Raw genomic sequence first — 17,711 nt, forward strand, 5'->3', positions numbered from 1 at the left:
AAATCTATTTGAAAAATGATTGCAGCAGCAACGATTACGTTTTCGAAAAAGATGTCAGAAAAAAGAAACTTTAAGACATAGTATTTCAATTATTAAATGACATAATTCTCTAGCTGATTTAGTTGACGGCTATGATGTTCCCAACTTCATCAAAATTCAGATAGCAGACTTCAGAGGATCTTAGTCCACTTCTACTACTGAAGATTTTTTTTTATCATTAATCAGAGACTTGGAATAAAGGGTTTTCTTTTTTTTTTTCTTTTTTCGAGGAGGGGGGAGCACTGTTAATTACAAATGGTTGCTCCAAGTGAACCATGGGTTTTCACAATAGACAGGCCTGGATATTCAAACTCCTGAAGTTTGCTACTGTTGATGAACTTTGGTCGGATACATTGTCCTAAAATGCTGCAGGCTGCAGCAAATAGTTTCTTCAATCCGAGAGGAACTGAGCTTGCCAGTCTTAGGTATTGACTAATGATCTGAAACTTGATATGTACCCTTTCCCAACAAATGAGTCATAAGGAGCCTCATCGTTCAGAACACATCTACTGCCCCATTATCCTCTTCTCCAATCTGTGCCACAATACGCCTGCACTTCAAGCGGTCACGCACATAAGCTGTCCTTCATATCTTGGAAGTTACTCTCACAAAATATAAGACAAAAGCTTGGTCAAAATCCAGGTATAGAGCACGCTTAGAAAAGCACCAATAGGAATAGTTACGGCCCATGAAGCCACAATCTCCTTCACAGTTTCTGATCTAACACTGTTAAGACCCCTTGCAAATCCCACCCCCATTACTGCACCAACTAGAGTATGGGTTGCTGAGATGGGCAGCCCTAGCTTTGAAGCAAACAGAACCACAGAGGCAGCAGCAAACTCAGCTGCAAATCCTCTGGTCGGTGTGAGTTCTGTTATTTTCTTTCCTATTGTGGCTATGACTCTATAACCCCACATCATAAGCCCTGCTACAATTCCAAATCCACCCCATGCTAAAACATCGGTCGGAATAACAATCTCAGTTCCTGTGACATTGCCTTGAAGAATAGCCAATGCAGCCGCCAAAGGACCGATGGCATTGGAGACATCATTCCCACCATGAGCAAATGACATGAAGCATGCAGAGAGAACCTGCATGTATCCAAAGACCCCATAAACTATTTTCAGCTGGGTACCCTTTGGACCTGCAACATCAGAGAGAAACCCTATGCTTTTGTGAGCAGTGTCCTCTTCTGGCTCAGGCTGTGGGGTAGTAGTAAGCTTGACCAGTAGATGACCAAGTTGCTTTCTGATGATTCTGTTGACTACAAAAGCACCAGCAGTTCCACAGGCTAAAGCCTGAGCCAGAGCCGTAGGAATGCTCTTGCTGAGAGGGAAGGCCGCAAAAGAAATCCCAGTTACACCCAAAAATACAGCAATTGGTGCTGCAGCAGCGGCTGCTTGTCCTGGATTTTGGGCACTGTATACAAACTGAACGAGATAAAAGGTTAGGGGTTGAAACAGCAAGAATTTAACATATAACATTCAACAACATCATGTTTTAAGAAATTAAAATGAGAATCAAAAAGCAAAACGGTTTACTAAATTCAATGAATGAAAAGACGAAGGTAACATTTTCAAGGGTGTCAGAAAGTTTACAAGCCAAAACCAACTCAGTGATGTATTAGTGTCAACAAGCTGTACTATATCCTGAATATCAAGAGCATACCCTTCGTATACATTTGTAGACAAGAAATGACACGGCTGCTCCCATTATTGGAGAGATAACCCATGAAGAAGTCACCTTTGCCAGGGATCCCCAGAAAACTGCTCCAGATCCTCCATAGGCTAGACCAAATCCCACCATAGCTCCTACAATACAGTGAGTAGTAGACACTGGCCAACCAAAATAAGATGCAACCTGCATAACACAAGACAGTAAAGCCAATGATATTATTGGATTGCTTGCATATCCCAGTAAAAGGTAGTTCCTTGTTCAAGCATTTCAGGGGACCAATATTATCGGTTTGGTAGTCCCATGAATCTCAATGAAGGGGTGCATTTTACAAAATGAATATTCACGCTACTGCAAAGCAAAATTTGTAAAGAAACAATGTCTTCAACCAAATGAGTTCCATGTCTTCATTCTCGTCAATAAACTAAAAGAGAGAGTCATAAGCCATAAAAATGAAGGAAATTTAGATTTCAACGTACATTTTTGACATTGGCTCTCCTTTCATTTGATCATATATCCTTTTAGTGTCTTCTAATAGCAGGAATACAGTTGAGGCAAAACAATATACAAAGAGAAGGCTTGGAGAAATTCCCGATCAAACATGGAAGATCTTCATAGCAAACGCAGGACACATTTAACATATTCCCTCCCCTGGAAAAAGAAAAGTCTCTATTCCTTCTAATTTTTAACTCGTCAAGCATTCAACAAAGAATTATTATTGGGCAGTTGTTGTTCACACCCATGTTCCAATTAACAAGGAGACAAATGTCTTAAAGTGCTATCATGTGTTTATTTGAACTTGCATACTGTGTCGGAAAACTTCTCAGAGAAAATGAAAAAAGGATCCCCACAGAATTTTTTATATACTATTTCTCTCGATATAATCGAAGGAATTATTCAACTTAGCAAAGACGTCTTGTTATTATCTCCCCATTTGTCTTTCCTAAGGATGTTATTTACTCAAATAGCAAAAGTATAACACCAACTCAAGCATAAATAACCACGTTAAACGCCAAAATAAGCATCTAAGAATACTCTCTCTCTCTCTCTCTCTGCATAATATCTTGCATATTGCTTGCTCTCTTTAACCAAACCCCGCCACAAAAATAATATTGATAATAATGTGTAAGATTAAAGGGGAATATGGAGGATATTACATAAATAAGAGCCGCATGTTCCTCAAGCGGTCTTCAAAATTTTAGCAAGATTAGATATTAACATGTGAATCACACACACACACAAACGAAACCAAGGCTGACGAACTAGCCTATGCCTTGATTATCCATACCCAAGTCTCTAGCCAAAAAGGCAACTAAATCAGTAGGTACGCGTGAAAAGAAAGAAATCCCCATCATCATATTCAACCCAAGCTTCGCGAGATAATCACCAGCGGCATTCCTCCTTCGACATGTGAAAATTTTCTTCTAAAGAACAAAGCACGTTTGTTGTATTTTAAATTGATATAGTAAAATTTGAAAGTAAATACAACATTAAATTAAAAAAAACTCGAATAAAATAATCAGTTAGCTATCATATTAAGAAATGCTGTTAGGAATACACCTATGGAAAGCAACACTAATATTTAAATAGATTAGCACAAAAAAAGTGGGCTAGGAAATTGAATCTTCAGCCAGTATTTCAAAATAAAATGAAAACGTTAAGAACAAATTACCAATAAAACTATCAAATAAATTAAAATACGATTTTTAATTGAAATTAAGTGTCAATCAAAATCTTTATTGATATCACTTACTAAAATTCTCAATAAATATTAAATACACAAAAGCAACCAAATATTGTGGCTATGTGCAGCAGAGGTTACCTGTAACCAAGAACCAGCAGCGGCAAGCGAAGAGAGCAATCCAGCTAGGAGAAGGGTGTCTTTCCCTGAAACACGTTAGTCACCAGAATTCCCTTCTGCATCGTGCTGGTCACGTGCGTCCCCATCAACAACGCCCCTGTAAACTCCAGCACTCCCGCCGTCAACACAGCCTGCCGGAGCGTCAGCGCGCCGGATCCCACCGAAGTTCCCATCGCATTCGCCACGTCATTGGCGCCGATATTCCAAGCCATGTAAAACCCAAAGAGAAGGGTAACATAAGATAGCAATTTAGTCCTCAAGGCCAATCCCTGGCCTACGGATTTCATGAAGAAAGGAGAAGCAAGAGCAGCAAATGCTATGCATATCGAGATCCCGTAAGCAGCGCTGGAAGATATGTGGAAGACTTGAGCAATTCCAGGCAAGTGATCGTCGTCTTCGTCGTCGTTCACCTGATGCTGCCCATTGAGCTGAATTTCCTGCTTCTGTTTCTCTTCGCCTTCGGCTTCGGCGAAAGAGGATAGAGTGGCAAATGAGTGTGAGAGTTTGGAGTTGTTAATGCGAAGAAGGGCGAATGACGGCCTTGGCGGTGACAGTAGAGGCTTGAAAGGAAAAGCTGGAGTGTTGTGGCAATTTCGGAGAAGAAAGGGCAGTGGAGGAGCGGTGTGTTTGGAGGAAGAGAGTCTGCAAGAAGGATTCATGTCTCATACAGAGGATTGTGAGATTTGGAATAGAAATAGGAAAGGGGTCAGGGAAGAAGAAGAAGAAGAAGAAGAAGAAGAAGAGAGGAAGGAGGTGGTGGTGAAGAAAGAAAGAGAAGAATGTGGAAGAGAGCATTGTTGATGAGGGTGAAGGAAGTTGAGAGAGGATTTGGCTTGTTGCTCTGCTTAACGGAAATGAGTGGCGATTATGGAGTGCTTGAGGCTTGAGGTTGAGGGACACCCTTGAGAGGAAGATAGACCCACGTATCCATTCCTCAGATTCTTGCTGATCCCCTTCGGCAAAAAAATATAAAAAGAATCTTGAGGTGGATAATCTTGCGTCCATGAAATAAATAGCGCTTTTTCTTGCTCGTTTGAATTTAAATTATATTCTTCTATCTCCTCTGCATTTGATTACACTAATCTTTCCTATAAAAAAAAATTAAAGTAATTTCATGTTTGCTCTTCTTCTTAAGTAAAATTCTATGTTGTTAGTCTTAGTTATGGAGAAAATTATCGCTAATGGATGCAATAAAAAAACTTATGGCTGGTGGAGCTTTTTATAACTATGTAATGAATTTGGGTTGATCTAAATTTGTATGACTTATAGTGACTAATTAGCATGTTAAAAAGGTTTTCTTATTCTCATTTATATTTTTTGAAAACGAAATAAAAATATATATTGATCAAAATATTATTAGTTAGTAGGCAAAATATACCAGCTCGCGCTTTTTAAAAATTCATTTTTATTAGATTTATAACTCTTCACCGCTTGAAATTAACTGATACCTTACATTGATGTTTCATGCAACAACGTTAAATAATTTACTTTATCTACAAAAAAATAAGTATACTAACCATTAAATTTTTCAAAGAACTATTTAATAAAATTTGGATTTCAATTTTAAGTTAAGCTAAGCATATTTTATACTCAAGGAGAAAATTGGCCAAGACAAAAGTGACGTGGCATACAAAGTATTGAAAACCAAAATGTTCATTGGTCGGATCAATGTATTGATTTAATAATCAATTATCAAAAATGTAATTGAATAGTAATTTAACTTATCATAAATAAAATATTTTATAAATATGCTAAAATACTAGTTTAGCAATTTACCAGTTTAACTGGATGGATTGACCCAGACTTCAATACCAAGTGCATACACCATGTTATATGTATGTATGTATAATGAAAATAGACATATATTATCACATTCTACATGGAATTCGTGAAATAAATTGCAATATTTTCCTTGTGATGTATGAAGTAGGAGCATTAGAGCTCTACATATGTATATGTGATATAAATGAGTCATATTTTTTGACATTATAGATTTATAATTGTTATTTTTTATTGATTTGTTGATACTAATTATAATTACCTTTCTTTTGTCTGTGGAAATATTGAGTCATATTCAGAAAAGGCGCATCACGTGCGTACGTGCATCCTCCATATTCGATTATTATCAGATTGGGCCATGGGAGAGATGGGGCCTCCAAAATTCTATATTTGGGCCTGAACTGGGCTTCTCATAAACGACCCAGCTAATATGAATTGATAGGGGTATTTTTGCATTAAATTGAATTTATTGGACCTAGTGACACAAATGATAGTGATATGTGCTCCTTAAACAGCTTGACTTTTGAAGATGTATATGAAAAAGGGTTACTTAAAAAGAGAACAATCACCTAAATAATATTTAGATTTCTTAAGATATCAGTCTCATGACTACGAGTTGTAGGGATACTTTAAAAAACAAAATAAATAAATAAATTGAATTTGTTGGAACCATGAACAACAAAAATAAGGAGCAGTTATTTGGTTGTCGAGAAAATATGAATGAAATAAAAATAAAAATAATTTTTTTTATTTTAGCATAATAAGTTGATTTCACATTCATCTTGGTATTATATTTCCTATAAAAATTTAATGCTAATACAAATGTAAGAATTATCATACTTTTTATAAATTTTTTGAATCATGACTCATAATCTTGTGAATTAAAGTATTCCTTCCCTGCTGGTATATTTTTTTCTCCATGTTTTGATTATTTTAATTTTACTTTTATTTTTTCAACAAATGGCTCTTCAAAATAGTTCATGCTTGTTAGGCAAAATCTTGACCAATTTGTTTTTATTATGCATGTGTATCTTTCTATAAGAGATAATCACAATAAAAGTATTGTCAAATATTAAATGTAAGAATTTCTTTTAATAAGTATTCAAATTTTAATTCGTGGACTGAACTAATTTAAAACAAGGGAGTTTGGAAATTATTGAGAGGGAATATAATATAATGGATGTCGGGAGGGCATAAATTACGTGTTGGAAGGTGGGTAGAAAAGAAAACAAAGACGAGTCGAAATGAAATACAAAAACAAGCAAAGCCTGGGGATGGGGTGCACGTGGTGAGGAATCGAAGTTTGTATGGGGGACTGAGTACATTGTATGGACTATAGAGTAGAGGAGTGAATGTGACGGGGAAGGAAAATGGCAAGTCAAGTGAATTGAGAAGAGAAGTATAATAGTATGTCACCGGAGCGTGAGACGCAGCAGGGAGGGGGTATCATGGAACAACATTCCTCGGCCTTTGTCCCTAGCGGCTGTGTGAAGGCCATGATTCCGTGGCAGTGGTGGCCGCAGCCCACGTCTCAAGTTAGGAAAAGAATATTCTAAGAATATCCCTCTCTTGTGAATTGGAGGATCATACTTAACGCTAGTGGATTTCGTGGCGGCACCGCCTCAATTTCCATCCCACCAGGCCACAACACGTGCCCTCTCCTCACTCTCTTCTTCCTTTCACCACAACTTCCTTTGAAAATAGGAAGAGTGAGAACAAAATACTTTCAAAATATGTTACTGACAAATAGATATTATAAAATGTAATAATTATTTTTTTGTCCCTACAAGCTTGTTTGTAGAATTGTAGGATTGAAAATATAAGTCTGATTGTATGAATTAATTTAAATAATTAATTATAAACGTCGGGTTGGATTGGGTTGAAAAAAATAATGTAAATAAAAATTAGTTTTTTCTTGCTCGTATCATATAACTCATGAATCATATAAGTTAGCCCTAATGGATGAAGGTAGTCCCGTTTAACCCCTATTATTTTTTAAAAAAAATTAAAAATAAAGAAAAGAAAAAAAATCTTGTGGATATAAACTATATTAGGCATGACTTACTTAGTCGAATCAATTTATATATTTTATACAAATATTATAAATTAATATTTTGATATATTTATAATGAATCATGAAAAAATATCAAATTAAAATTTATTATTTAAGTTTATTTTTTAAAAAATTATAAAAATAAATTAAAAAATAAATAAATGGGTTGGGTAGTTAGCTCATTTAACCTGCCAACCCTCAAGAGTTGAGATTTTTTTCAACTCATATAAAAAAAATTAAATCTAATTCAACCCATGTTTATCTCAACTTGTATAGGTCGAGTTGACTCATATTTTCATCTCTGTTTATTTGGTATTTTAGTTTTTTTGTAAGATGACGTGTTTGTCTTTATTTCTTCTCATTTTTACCACCGCTTCATCTTCCTCTCTCTGCCCCCCCCCACCATTTCCAGCCACATCACCACCATCTTGAATCCCACCATTCCTCCATAATTAAACCTAACCACCACGCATTCGAGTTTGTTAGTCGTTACACTTAGTGATGAATCGAGGCCGAAAGCAACAACTAAGGCAAATGGCAACTTTGCATTGTCCTTGCGGGTGTTGTCTTGAACCTAAGCGAGAAAGAGAGAATCAACTTTGAGAGTTCAACTAAAGGGATAAGGGCAAGATATATACACATACTTTTAGAGTTATTTCTATTATGTTGTTTTCTTCATTGAACGTCGTTGAGTGATTTCAACAACAATTGCGTGGAAAAGCCACGATAGATATGGATCCGAGGAGAGCTAAGTCAAAAAAATGGTTGTGACAGCTCAAGTGAGAAAGCATGTGGGAGTTGCAGGGAGCAATGGCCCTCAGCCTCAGCCCACTCAACAATTGTCGTATAAAGAAAATATTGGTCACATTGATGCCGAGAAGTATTTGATCACTCGACTTACTTTCACACTTCTTCAATGCTTGGGTTACTTGGTTTGATTCATTATTTGCTGTCAGTAGAATGTTTGTGTTTCGAAGTGAATTGTCTACTTTATTATTCAAGATGGCGAAGATGTAGTGGGAAATTATGGTGAGAGAGGAAGAGGACAACAGAGAGGATGGAAGTGGCAGTGAGCATGTGAGAGGAAATAGGGGTAAACATGTCATTTTATAAAAAAAAAAGTAAAATACCAAACAAGTTCTCTAAAATTAGAAAATTATTTTCATTTTCTGGTATCTATTTATCATTTACACATTTGAAAAATATTTTATTGTCATTTTTCTTTGAAAATAACTTCACAATTATTGTTGGCCGGTTAAAAACAAAAAACAAAATACTGCTACTGTTGCATATAATCATTACCATTAAATCCGGTGTGTCAAGAGTCCAACACGAGAGGATTCAGGCCACATATTTGTCTCTCAACTCTCAATTTTGGATTTCTTGCCACTAAGAATTTTGATTTGATAATCATATTTAATATAAATATTAAGTGTGCATATCATTTAAATTATTAAAATTTAAATTAATGATTTAAATAAACTCATATATTCATTAATCTTAAATGAAATATAAATTTAAAATTATTAATATAAATTTTAATAATTTAAGTAATACAGATATTTAATATCTATATTAAATACAATTATTAAATCTAAATTTCACGCGGAGCCACCAGCCAAGCGTACTGGTTTTGAAAATCCCTTCAAAACGATAGCCAACTCTTGCCACCCCTATTCTCTCACCTGGTGTTCTATTTTTTGCGGTGGATTTTCTTAAAAACAAGCGATTCAAGTTGAATCGTTCACAACCACTACGACATAAATGTTTGTTTTCTACGGAATATAAACTTTATACTTCATATTACATCCAAGAAAGTATCTTTGGAATGGGGGAGATTTACTCAGCTTTAAAATTATAAAATAAAATACTCCCTCAATCTCGAATTATATAATATTTTTAGATAAAATCTCACATACCAATAAACCTTATAAAATACATTTAACAACTTTATTATTCCAAAATAAAAATATAAACTTTTAAAAATACCTATTATTTAATATATTGAAAAGAGAAAGGACAGAAATTAATCATAGAGGGAGAAAGAATAATATTTAAATTAATGTATTTAATGAAACCTTAATCTGCTTAAAGTGTCTTATATTTTAAGATAGAAATTTTTTTAAAAAAAATGCTTTATAATTTGGGATAGAGGAATTAATCTATATAAATAAGTTCACCCACTCAATTATTCACTAATATTTTACTATATTCTGAAGTAGACTTAGCATTCTATCTTAACTAGAATTCATGAATGATTCCACTTATATACTAATTATATTTAATGCAATGTATCTCTTCTTTATTTCTCTCCATGTATGTTGAGTAAAATTCACCCACATTTCACCAAATAAACATATATTATTAATAATTAATTAAATTATATGGATGATGAAATATACATGAAGACATATCCCCTTCAACAAAGATTTTACATTTTCCTTAAGAAATAGTACAATATATTGTAATATTAAAATATAATATACTCCTTCCGTCTCAAATAATAAAATACTTTTGGGAAAGATTCAACATTTTAAAATATAAGACACTTTAATAAAATAAGGTTTTATTAATGATGCTTTTTCAATATTAACCTCTTCATATATTCTCTTCCTTTAATATTCTTTTATTAATGAAGTATTGAATGAAGAGTATTTTAAAAATTTATATTTTTATTTTAAAAAAGTGAGATTGTAAAGTGTATTTAATGAGTTTTATTGATATATAAAAGTATATAATAATATTGGATAAATCAGGGAAGAGTGCACAGTGTGCAAGTGGAGCGTCGTCGGCGTCAAAGGGCATTTGGGAGCTGCATGATTGCAGATTCTGATGCCACCTCACTGAGGATAAGAAGATAAAGGAGGATATGCTCACCCGAATTAGACATATCAACCCATTTTTTAAATTGAGGATGATGAGTTTGTTTAATATTTAAAAAAAAGAATGATAATTTTACTTCGACTAAATATGAAAAAAAATTGCTGGGAGGGTGAGAGAATTGCTGAAATAATTTAAGCTGAACATATAAGGAATGGGTTTGGGAATATCTTAGAAAAAAAAAAATTAAGTATGCTTTTTTTCCCAGCAAAACCTGTATGTTTAACTTAATTAATGTTTCACTCAACAATTCAAGTGTCAAAATTAATTGAAATTATTTTAAAATCTTAATTTTTTAAACATTATTAAATGAATTAGCTTGACAGTTGAGACATTTCCCCTTCTTCTAATGACAAGTTGCCTCAGCAACAGCCTCACCTCTCTACAATCGCGAGATCTAAGGTTCAAATCTTACATTGACAATTAATTTATGAATTGTGTGTTTAATTGATCCTTTTGCCAAAAAAAAAATAGAGAGAGGGATCTTCACTTTTGTTGAACTCGAATTCTCTCTTTAGAGAAGCTTTTTCTACTTCTCTTTTGAGCCATGAGCTTAATCTGGATTGTTCAGATTTAATTTGGACAGTCTAAATTTAATTTTTTTTATTTTTTATTTTTATTTATATTTTAAGAATAAAAAATATATAAAAATTTTAATTTTTTAATAAATATGCTTATTAATTTGATAGCCTAGATTTAATATAGATAATCTAAATTTAATATTAAATTTATTAATAAATTTACTATTATAGTGAGAATCTATTTATACTGTACAAAATATATTTAAAATTTAATTTAAATTTTTTATATTAAATTTAAATTGTCTATATTAATTTGGATTGTTAGATTGATAAGTATATTTGTTAAAAAAATTTAAATTTGTTATTTTAAAAATATAAATAAAAAATAAAAAATAAAAAAAAAAATATTAAATTTAAATTGTCTAAATTAAATTTTAAATAGTTTAAATTTTTTTTTCTCTCAAAAGAAATATAGAGAAGGCTTCTCTTAATAAGCTGAGTTCACTTCTGCCACTCCAATCACAATTCAAAGCAACACTGCATTTTGTATAATGACGTCACGCAACGTCTCATCTCAACTTTGCATCCCTTAAAGTGGTATTGTTATTTTTTACAAAAAAAAAAATACTTCTTTAGATAAAAAATATAAAATATTTTTAACTGAATCTCACTCTCAATAAAATAGTTACTTACTTTTAAATTAATTTTATATTTTTATATTTATCTCTATTAAACACCCTACAATAAATATAAAGTTATTATTAATATGGGCACTTTAAAAAAAATATGATTATATCTCGAAAGATTAAAAATATCTTACATTTTTAAATATTCAACTCTTCAAAAAATATCTTATATTTTTGAACTGAGGAAGTATATTACTATAGGCATAGTTTTAAAATAATTAATTAAATGATATAAAAAAATCTCATAAAAATTCAACTTTGTATCGGAAATTCTGAATTCGAGCTTAAAACTTGAAATGGCTTATTTCTGATGAAAAATTCATTTCGGTGAGATCTATGGATATTTTTTATAGGCACAATTGGCACGATATATCCATGCCATTTTTCGTTACTTTCGGTTCGTGTTCTATACGTCTATTACACGATTGTTAGGTCGACAAGTCATGTAGCAATGCCCTGCTAAGCTAAGAACGAGTTTTATAACATGAAAATTTATTTTATCCCACATGTTTATGTCATTTATATACGAACAAATATGCTGATCGAGTAATCATGGATATAATCTTTGAATTATATAGTATGACGTGAGAGTTTAATTAAATGAGGACACGTTAAGAATTCTAAACAGGTGTGCTTGCTAGCCAACTGCCAAATTTCGTATTGATCTGACAGGCAAATGGTCATTAATGATTAAAGAGCTTACTAATTAATCGCGCCTAATAAGCAAAGTGATCAATTATTAATATCATCTTTAGCGAGAGTTATCATTAAAGATCATCAACCAAATCTGGATTATATTTTTTTAAATTTGAATCTTCTATCTCCAGTTCGAGAACATGTGATGTGCGTGTATGGAAAAATAATATTAAAATTTCTTTAAATTATTTAAATGATATTTTAATCTTTTAAAATGTTATAATTCTCCTGAAATTCTTAAAGATTTTTTTATTATTAAAAAATTAATATAAAAGATTAAATTACCCTTAATTCAAATAAAAATCTCAAATCTCAAAACAGATACTTAAAACTTATGAATTATTGTTAAATTTTTATAATTTTAGGAAGAAATATTGTGAATATGATAATAGAATTTATGAATAGCAATTGATATTTGCAATAGTAAAAGAATATTAAAATTTTAAATGTGAACTTACGAATTGATGTTGAATTCTTACAAATTTAAAAAGAAAAGTTGTAAATTTTAAAACAAAACTTATGAATAGCAATTGATATTTGTAACGTTTGAAAAATATTATGATTTCAACCACGAACTTGTGAATTGATGTTGAATTTTTATAAATTTAAAAAGAAAAATTGTGAATCTAAAATAAAACTTATAAATAGTAATTAATATTTGTAACATTTAAAAAATATCAGGATTTCAAATATTGTTAAATTCTTGTTATTTTAGAAAGCAAAGTTGTGAATTTTAAAATAAAACTTGTGAATCAAGAATGCGAAATATTTGTTATGAGATTTGAGACTTTTACTTCAATTAAAGGTAATTTAGTCTTGTACATTAATTTTTTTAATGATAGAAAATTTTTTAAAAAATTAAAAAAAATATGACATTTTGAAATATTAAAATATCATTTATATTATTTAAAATTTTTTAAATATTATTCCCCCCTCCCCCGGGGTTCCCCCTGTCTCTCTCCATATATGGCAACTTTGTGTCTAACGCCAAAAACTGAATTCTCTTCTCCGTTTTCTCGCGGGGATGGTATGACATGGGGCGCGTGGGAGTCTCCCCTCGTTCACTAGAAAAAAGAAAATAAAATAAGGTTACGCATTATTGGTTTCATGAATTTGGATTGGCTGGTGGATCTCTGTCTCTCTCTCTCTCTCTCACGCGTATCGCATAAGAGTGTCTTTCACAGGACCACGACAGTTAGTCAAACATCAAACCTCAACCAGTATCATATTTGTAAGGCAATATTTTAAATTTGAATCATATGTAAATAGCTTTTATATATCATAATCATTTGATACTAAATTTCTGAAAAATATAACTTTTTAGTCATTAAACTTTACCTTATTTATTCTCTTAACTTTAACTTAAAACAATTCAACCTTTATTATTGATTTATTTAGAACAAATCAATAATTATAACTTTTTAACGTACCACAATTCAATGTAATCTATATAATTATTATAAATATTATGTTATCAATATTTATAACTCATACATATTAGGATTTCTTTATATTTAATGTCATAATGAAGGGCTTAGAAGGGGCTTCTTATACTTGATGTCTTATAACTTTCAAAGGCTACATAATATACCATTTTGTACTTCTTTATATATTTACAACACTAAAATAGGACTTTAATAGTTAAAGACTTTATATAAAAGTTATATTCAAAGTATATGTACCTAAGTGAATAAATTTTCTTCCAATGTTTTTCTCCCATTTCTTATCTTATTTTATTCTTCTCTACTCTTCATATTACTTCTATTTTATAACAACGATTTATTAATTCAATAAATTATTTTGGATGAGTTATTTTAAGTCAAAATTTAGATATTGTATCATTAATTGGGAGAAAAATTTAAGTACTAAATTCATATTTTAAAAAATCTTGAAACATTTAAATACGTGCAAATAGCTTTTTTTCTAGTTATTAATTAGTATATAAAAATGTAAAGTATTTTTAAAAATTAAAATGTTAAAAAATATAAAATAATTTTATTGTTTTGAGGAGTAATTAATGGGTCTTATCTAAAAATGCCCATAATAAATAAATTATTTTATATAAGTGCAAATAGCTTTTTTTTAGTTATTATTAATTAGTACATAAAAATGTAAAACATTTTTAAGAAGTTAAATGTTAAAAAATATAAAATAATTTTCATGTTTTGAGGTGTAATTAATGTGTCTTATTTAAAAGTGTTCATAATAAATAATTAATTACTTTGTTAGAGTGTGAGATTTGATTAATATGTCTAATATTTTTCAAAGGACAGAGTATGTTAATGGATAATATGAAATAGGACCAAATCTTTCTAAATTAATGTAGTCCTACCTCTTTTTGGCCGTAAATGCGAGCAGAAAAGTCTCCAGCAATAGACTAACGGTTGGCTTAATTTTTTTTTTTTAATAAGCATAAGAGTAGGCTCCATGAATTGTACAGAATAATTTTCTGAAATATAAGAATAATAGATAAATCTCTTTTAATTAAATTGTTATATACAGGGTTAAAATTCAAATTTCCAAACTATTTACTTAAAAATCAAGAATCTTAAAAACTCATGCTAATTTTAGTAGGTACAGATGGTTTAATATTGATTGTTAAGTAAAAATAAAAGGACACCAATTTTACAATATTATATGCAATACCGCTTCATTTTTATTTTTATTTTTGTTTTCAGATTTCAATGCATCGCCTTGGAATACTCGGGGGAGACTCACTTTAACTTTTTTTTTTGCATAGGAATGAATACTTGGGCGAGAGTTACAAAAAAAAAAAAAAAAGAAAAGAAAAGAAAGAAAGAAAAGAAATTGGGTAAATTTTCAAAGTATAAACAGACATCGAATTTTTTTTAAAATTGAATCATATACTCCAATTTGATTTTGATAAAGTAAAAATTAGAAAAAACAAAAACTAAATTTTCTCCCCCATTTTTATTATCATAATTTTAATTTAAGCTTACAAAGTCACATAATATCAATATAAGAATTAATAATATCAATAATATTACCAACCCCAATCAATCATTAGCCTAAATATGTAGGGCTAAGTATATACTTCATCCGTTTAAAAATATAAGATATTTTTAATTAAATTTTATTTTTAATAAAGTAATTATTTGCCTTTAAACTAACTCTATATTTATATATTTATCCTCATTTAATAGGGTATTTCACGCTAAAAGACATAAAGACATTTATTTAATAGGTGGAATATCTCTATTATTTAATCATAATTAACTTCAAAATTCAAGGTAATCAAGGGATTTACTCACAAGAAATCACCAAATTTGAAATTTACAGAAATGGGATCCCAAGTTTTTTATAGTTTTAAAATATCAAATCACTTATTAAACCTTTAATCAAAATAAAATGAAGTTTCGCGAAAGTATAGGATGCTTCAACGAAGTAAAAATATTCAAAAATAGTTGAAAATATCACAAGCTAAAAAAACAAAGCAGTGTGCCATGACTTGTGCACAATGTGCCACGGCTCTTAATCTTAACTGCCCTACAGCGGCACAAGCACCATATGCTGTTGTGACGTGTCACATGTTTTTGACAACAACTTTGCTGTCATTGATAACAATTTCGGGCAACTTTGAGTGTCTCATTCACCCATTTGATTTCCAAATGAGATGATTATGCATCTACAAATTTTTTTCATAAAATAGCGAATAACATAGATTTTACTTCCAAATTAAGTCATATAAGGAAGTTAAACACCAAAACACATTTTCACAACTTTTATAACTACAAGATGTTCAAAACCCCATACTTGTGTCAAAAGCTAATTTCATTCCCAAACTCCTAATACTAAAAACATAAGGGGAAAGTTTAACATTGCATAATCTATTTAACATTCACAATTTAAACCAAAAGAGCAACTCTCTATTTGCACTAATATTTAGACCCTAATAAACACTTAGACAACTTACAATCAACAACTTAGGGTCTAAAATACATCCCAAAAATCATTCACAATAAATAGTGCAAGTAATGTTGCAAGCATATCTTAATTGACAATATTCAATATATTACATAAAATAAATGAAATTAGGAGACTTTGTAGTAGGAATTCCTAAGGCCTCCGGAGTCTTTTCCCTCTTTGCACTAGAGTTGGAATATGTAAAATATTAAAAGAGAAGGGGTAAGTCTAGCCACTTAATAATCAAGTTACGTCTACTTTATGCAGTTGTATATCAATTAAATAAATATATATATTGAAATTGATTTTTTCAAAACAGAAGTACTATCATATGTAACACAACTTTCATTTCTCATTTAATTCATGCTCATAATTTTTAACTCAATCACATGGTATATTGCCACAAGACACACAAACAGGTGATAATAACCCAATTTTATTATCAAGATTTGCCGTAGACTTAAACAACCATGTGACACATTGTATGAACACGTATGCATAATCAAACTGTCCGTCTATCCTTTTACTTCTCCTCCTGAACTCGTGAGCTACAATATTAAATAAGCTCTGTCTATGTAACTTGACTATTCAAGTTCACCAATTATAACAAAGTGTGACTTGGCCAAAGATTATATGACTTGCTCTTTAGTTCATGATTCCCTTATTATCAAATCTCTGGAGTATCGCATACTCTAAGGCTAACCTCCTTGATAAATTAGTAAAGAAAGCTAGGTTTTAATCTTGCGACAAACTATGAGACAGTTCATGGACAAAGTATGAGAGAAGGTTATTACCCTTATGTATCAGAAGGGGCAGCTGAAAAGACCGAGTATGGATTTTAACTACTCCTATCCCAAGCAACACTCCTGCTAATGATCAGACTACATACAATGCTCACTATTTTACAATTCATATTCAATATTAACACATTGAGATTGTGATAATATGTTATCCAATTGAGCCATCAAATCTCATTTTTCACATATAATTCACATATACCGTACTATTTTCAACCTCAACACAATTATCTATATCCTATTATGCTTAATCACAAATCAAAATCAGCATACCAAATCATTAATTCCACATTTCAATACAAATTGTAGTTTAAAATACATTTCAAACTCACCTTTACATTTTAGTTCAAATCAAAATGGATGCACTATCACATGTTGCATAGCATATTTTCACATCAACAAATTCAATCATTCATGTACATAAACTCATTTTTACATTAACGTGTAATTAATAAAATAACTATTCAAGTAGTGTTTTTTTTGTTACCTCAAACTTTTGAGTGATCAAAGATTTACTTCTCAATATAAGCTTTTAAGCTTGCTTATCCAAGCCAAACGATACTCGATGATTAATCGATAATTAATCAAGTTCAATTTGATCAACATTTCAACTTCACCATTCCAAACTCTCATTTTCTACTTCTAAAACACTTAATACCCTTATTCTCACATTTATAACATGCCCATTGGGCTTATAACTCTTTTTTAGTTCCCGATAGCTTTATTGAACTCCACACAGTCATTGATGACTCAATCACCTTCATATATCAAAATTAAATGTCCATTTTCAGACATTAATTA

General features: G+C 30.9%; 1 protein-coding gene across 1 annotated transcript; it reads right to left on the reverse strand.

The window, feature by feature from the left end:
- Positions 1 to 54: 54 nt before the first annotated feature.
- Positions 55 to 4,499, reverse strand: LOC129310725 (inorganic phosphate transporter 2-1, chloroplastic-like). Its single transcript, XM_054952647.1, is given in 4 exon segments — positions 55 to 1,469; positions 1,708 to 1,899; positions 3,536 to 3,603; positions 3,606 to 4,499. Coding segments are annotated over 4 exon segments (1,713 nt in total). The 5' UTR covers positions 4,234 to 4,499; the 3' UTR covers positions 55 to 644.
- Positions 4,500 to 17,711: the final 13,212 nt, after the last annotated feature.

This window comes from Prosopis cineraria, unplaced genomic scaffold (assembly GCF_029017545.1).
Source record: "Prosopis cineraria cultivar Desert tree isolate PC_DT_omini unplaced genomic scaffold, ASM2901754v1 PC5, whole genome shotgun sequence".
Taxonomy (NCBI): domain Eukaryota; kingdom Viridiplantae; phylum Streptophyta; class Magnoliopsida; order Fabales; family Fabaceae; genus Prosopis; species Prosopis cineraria.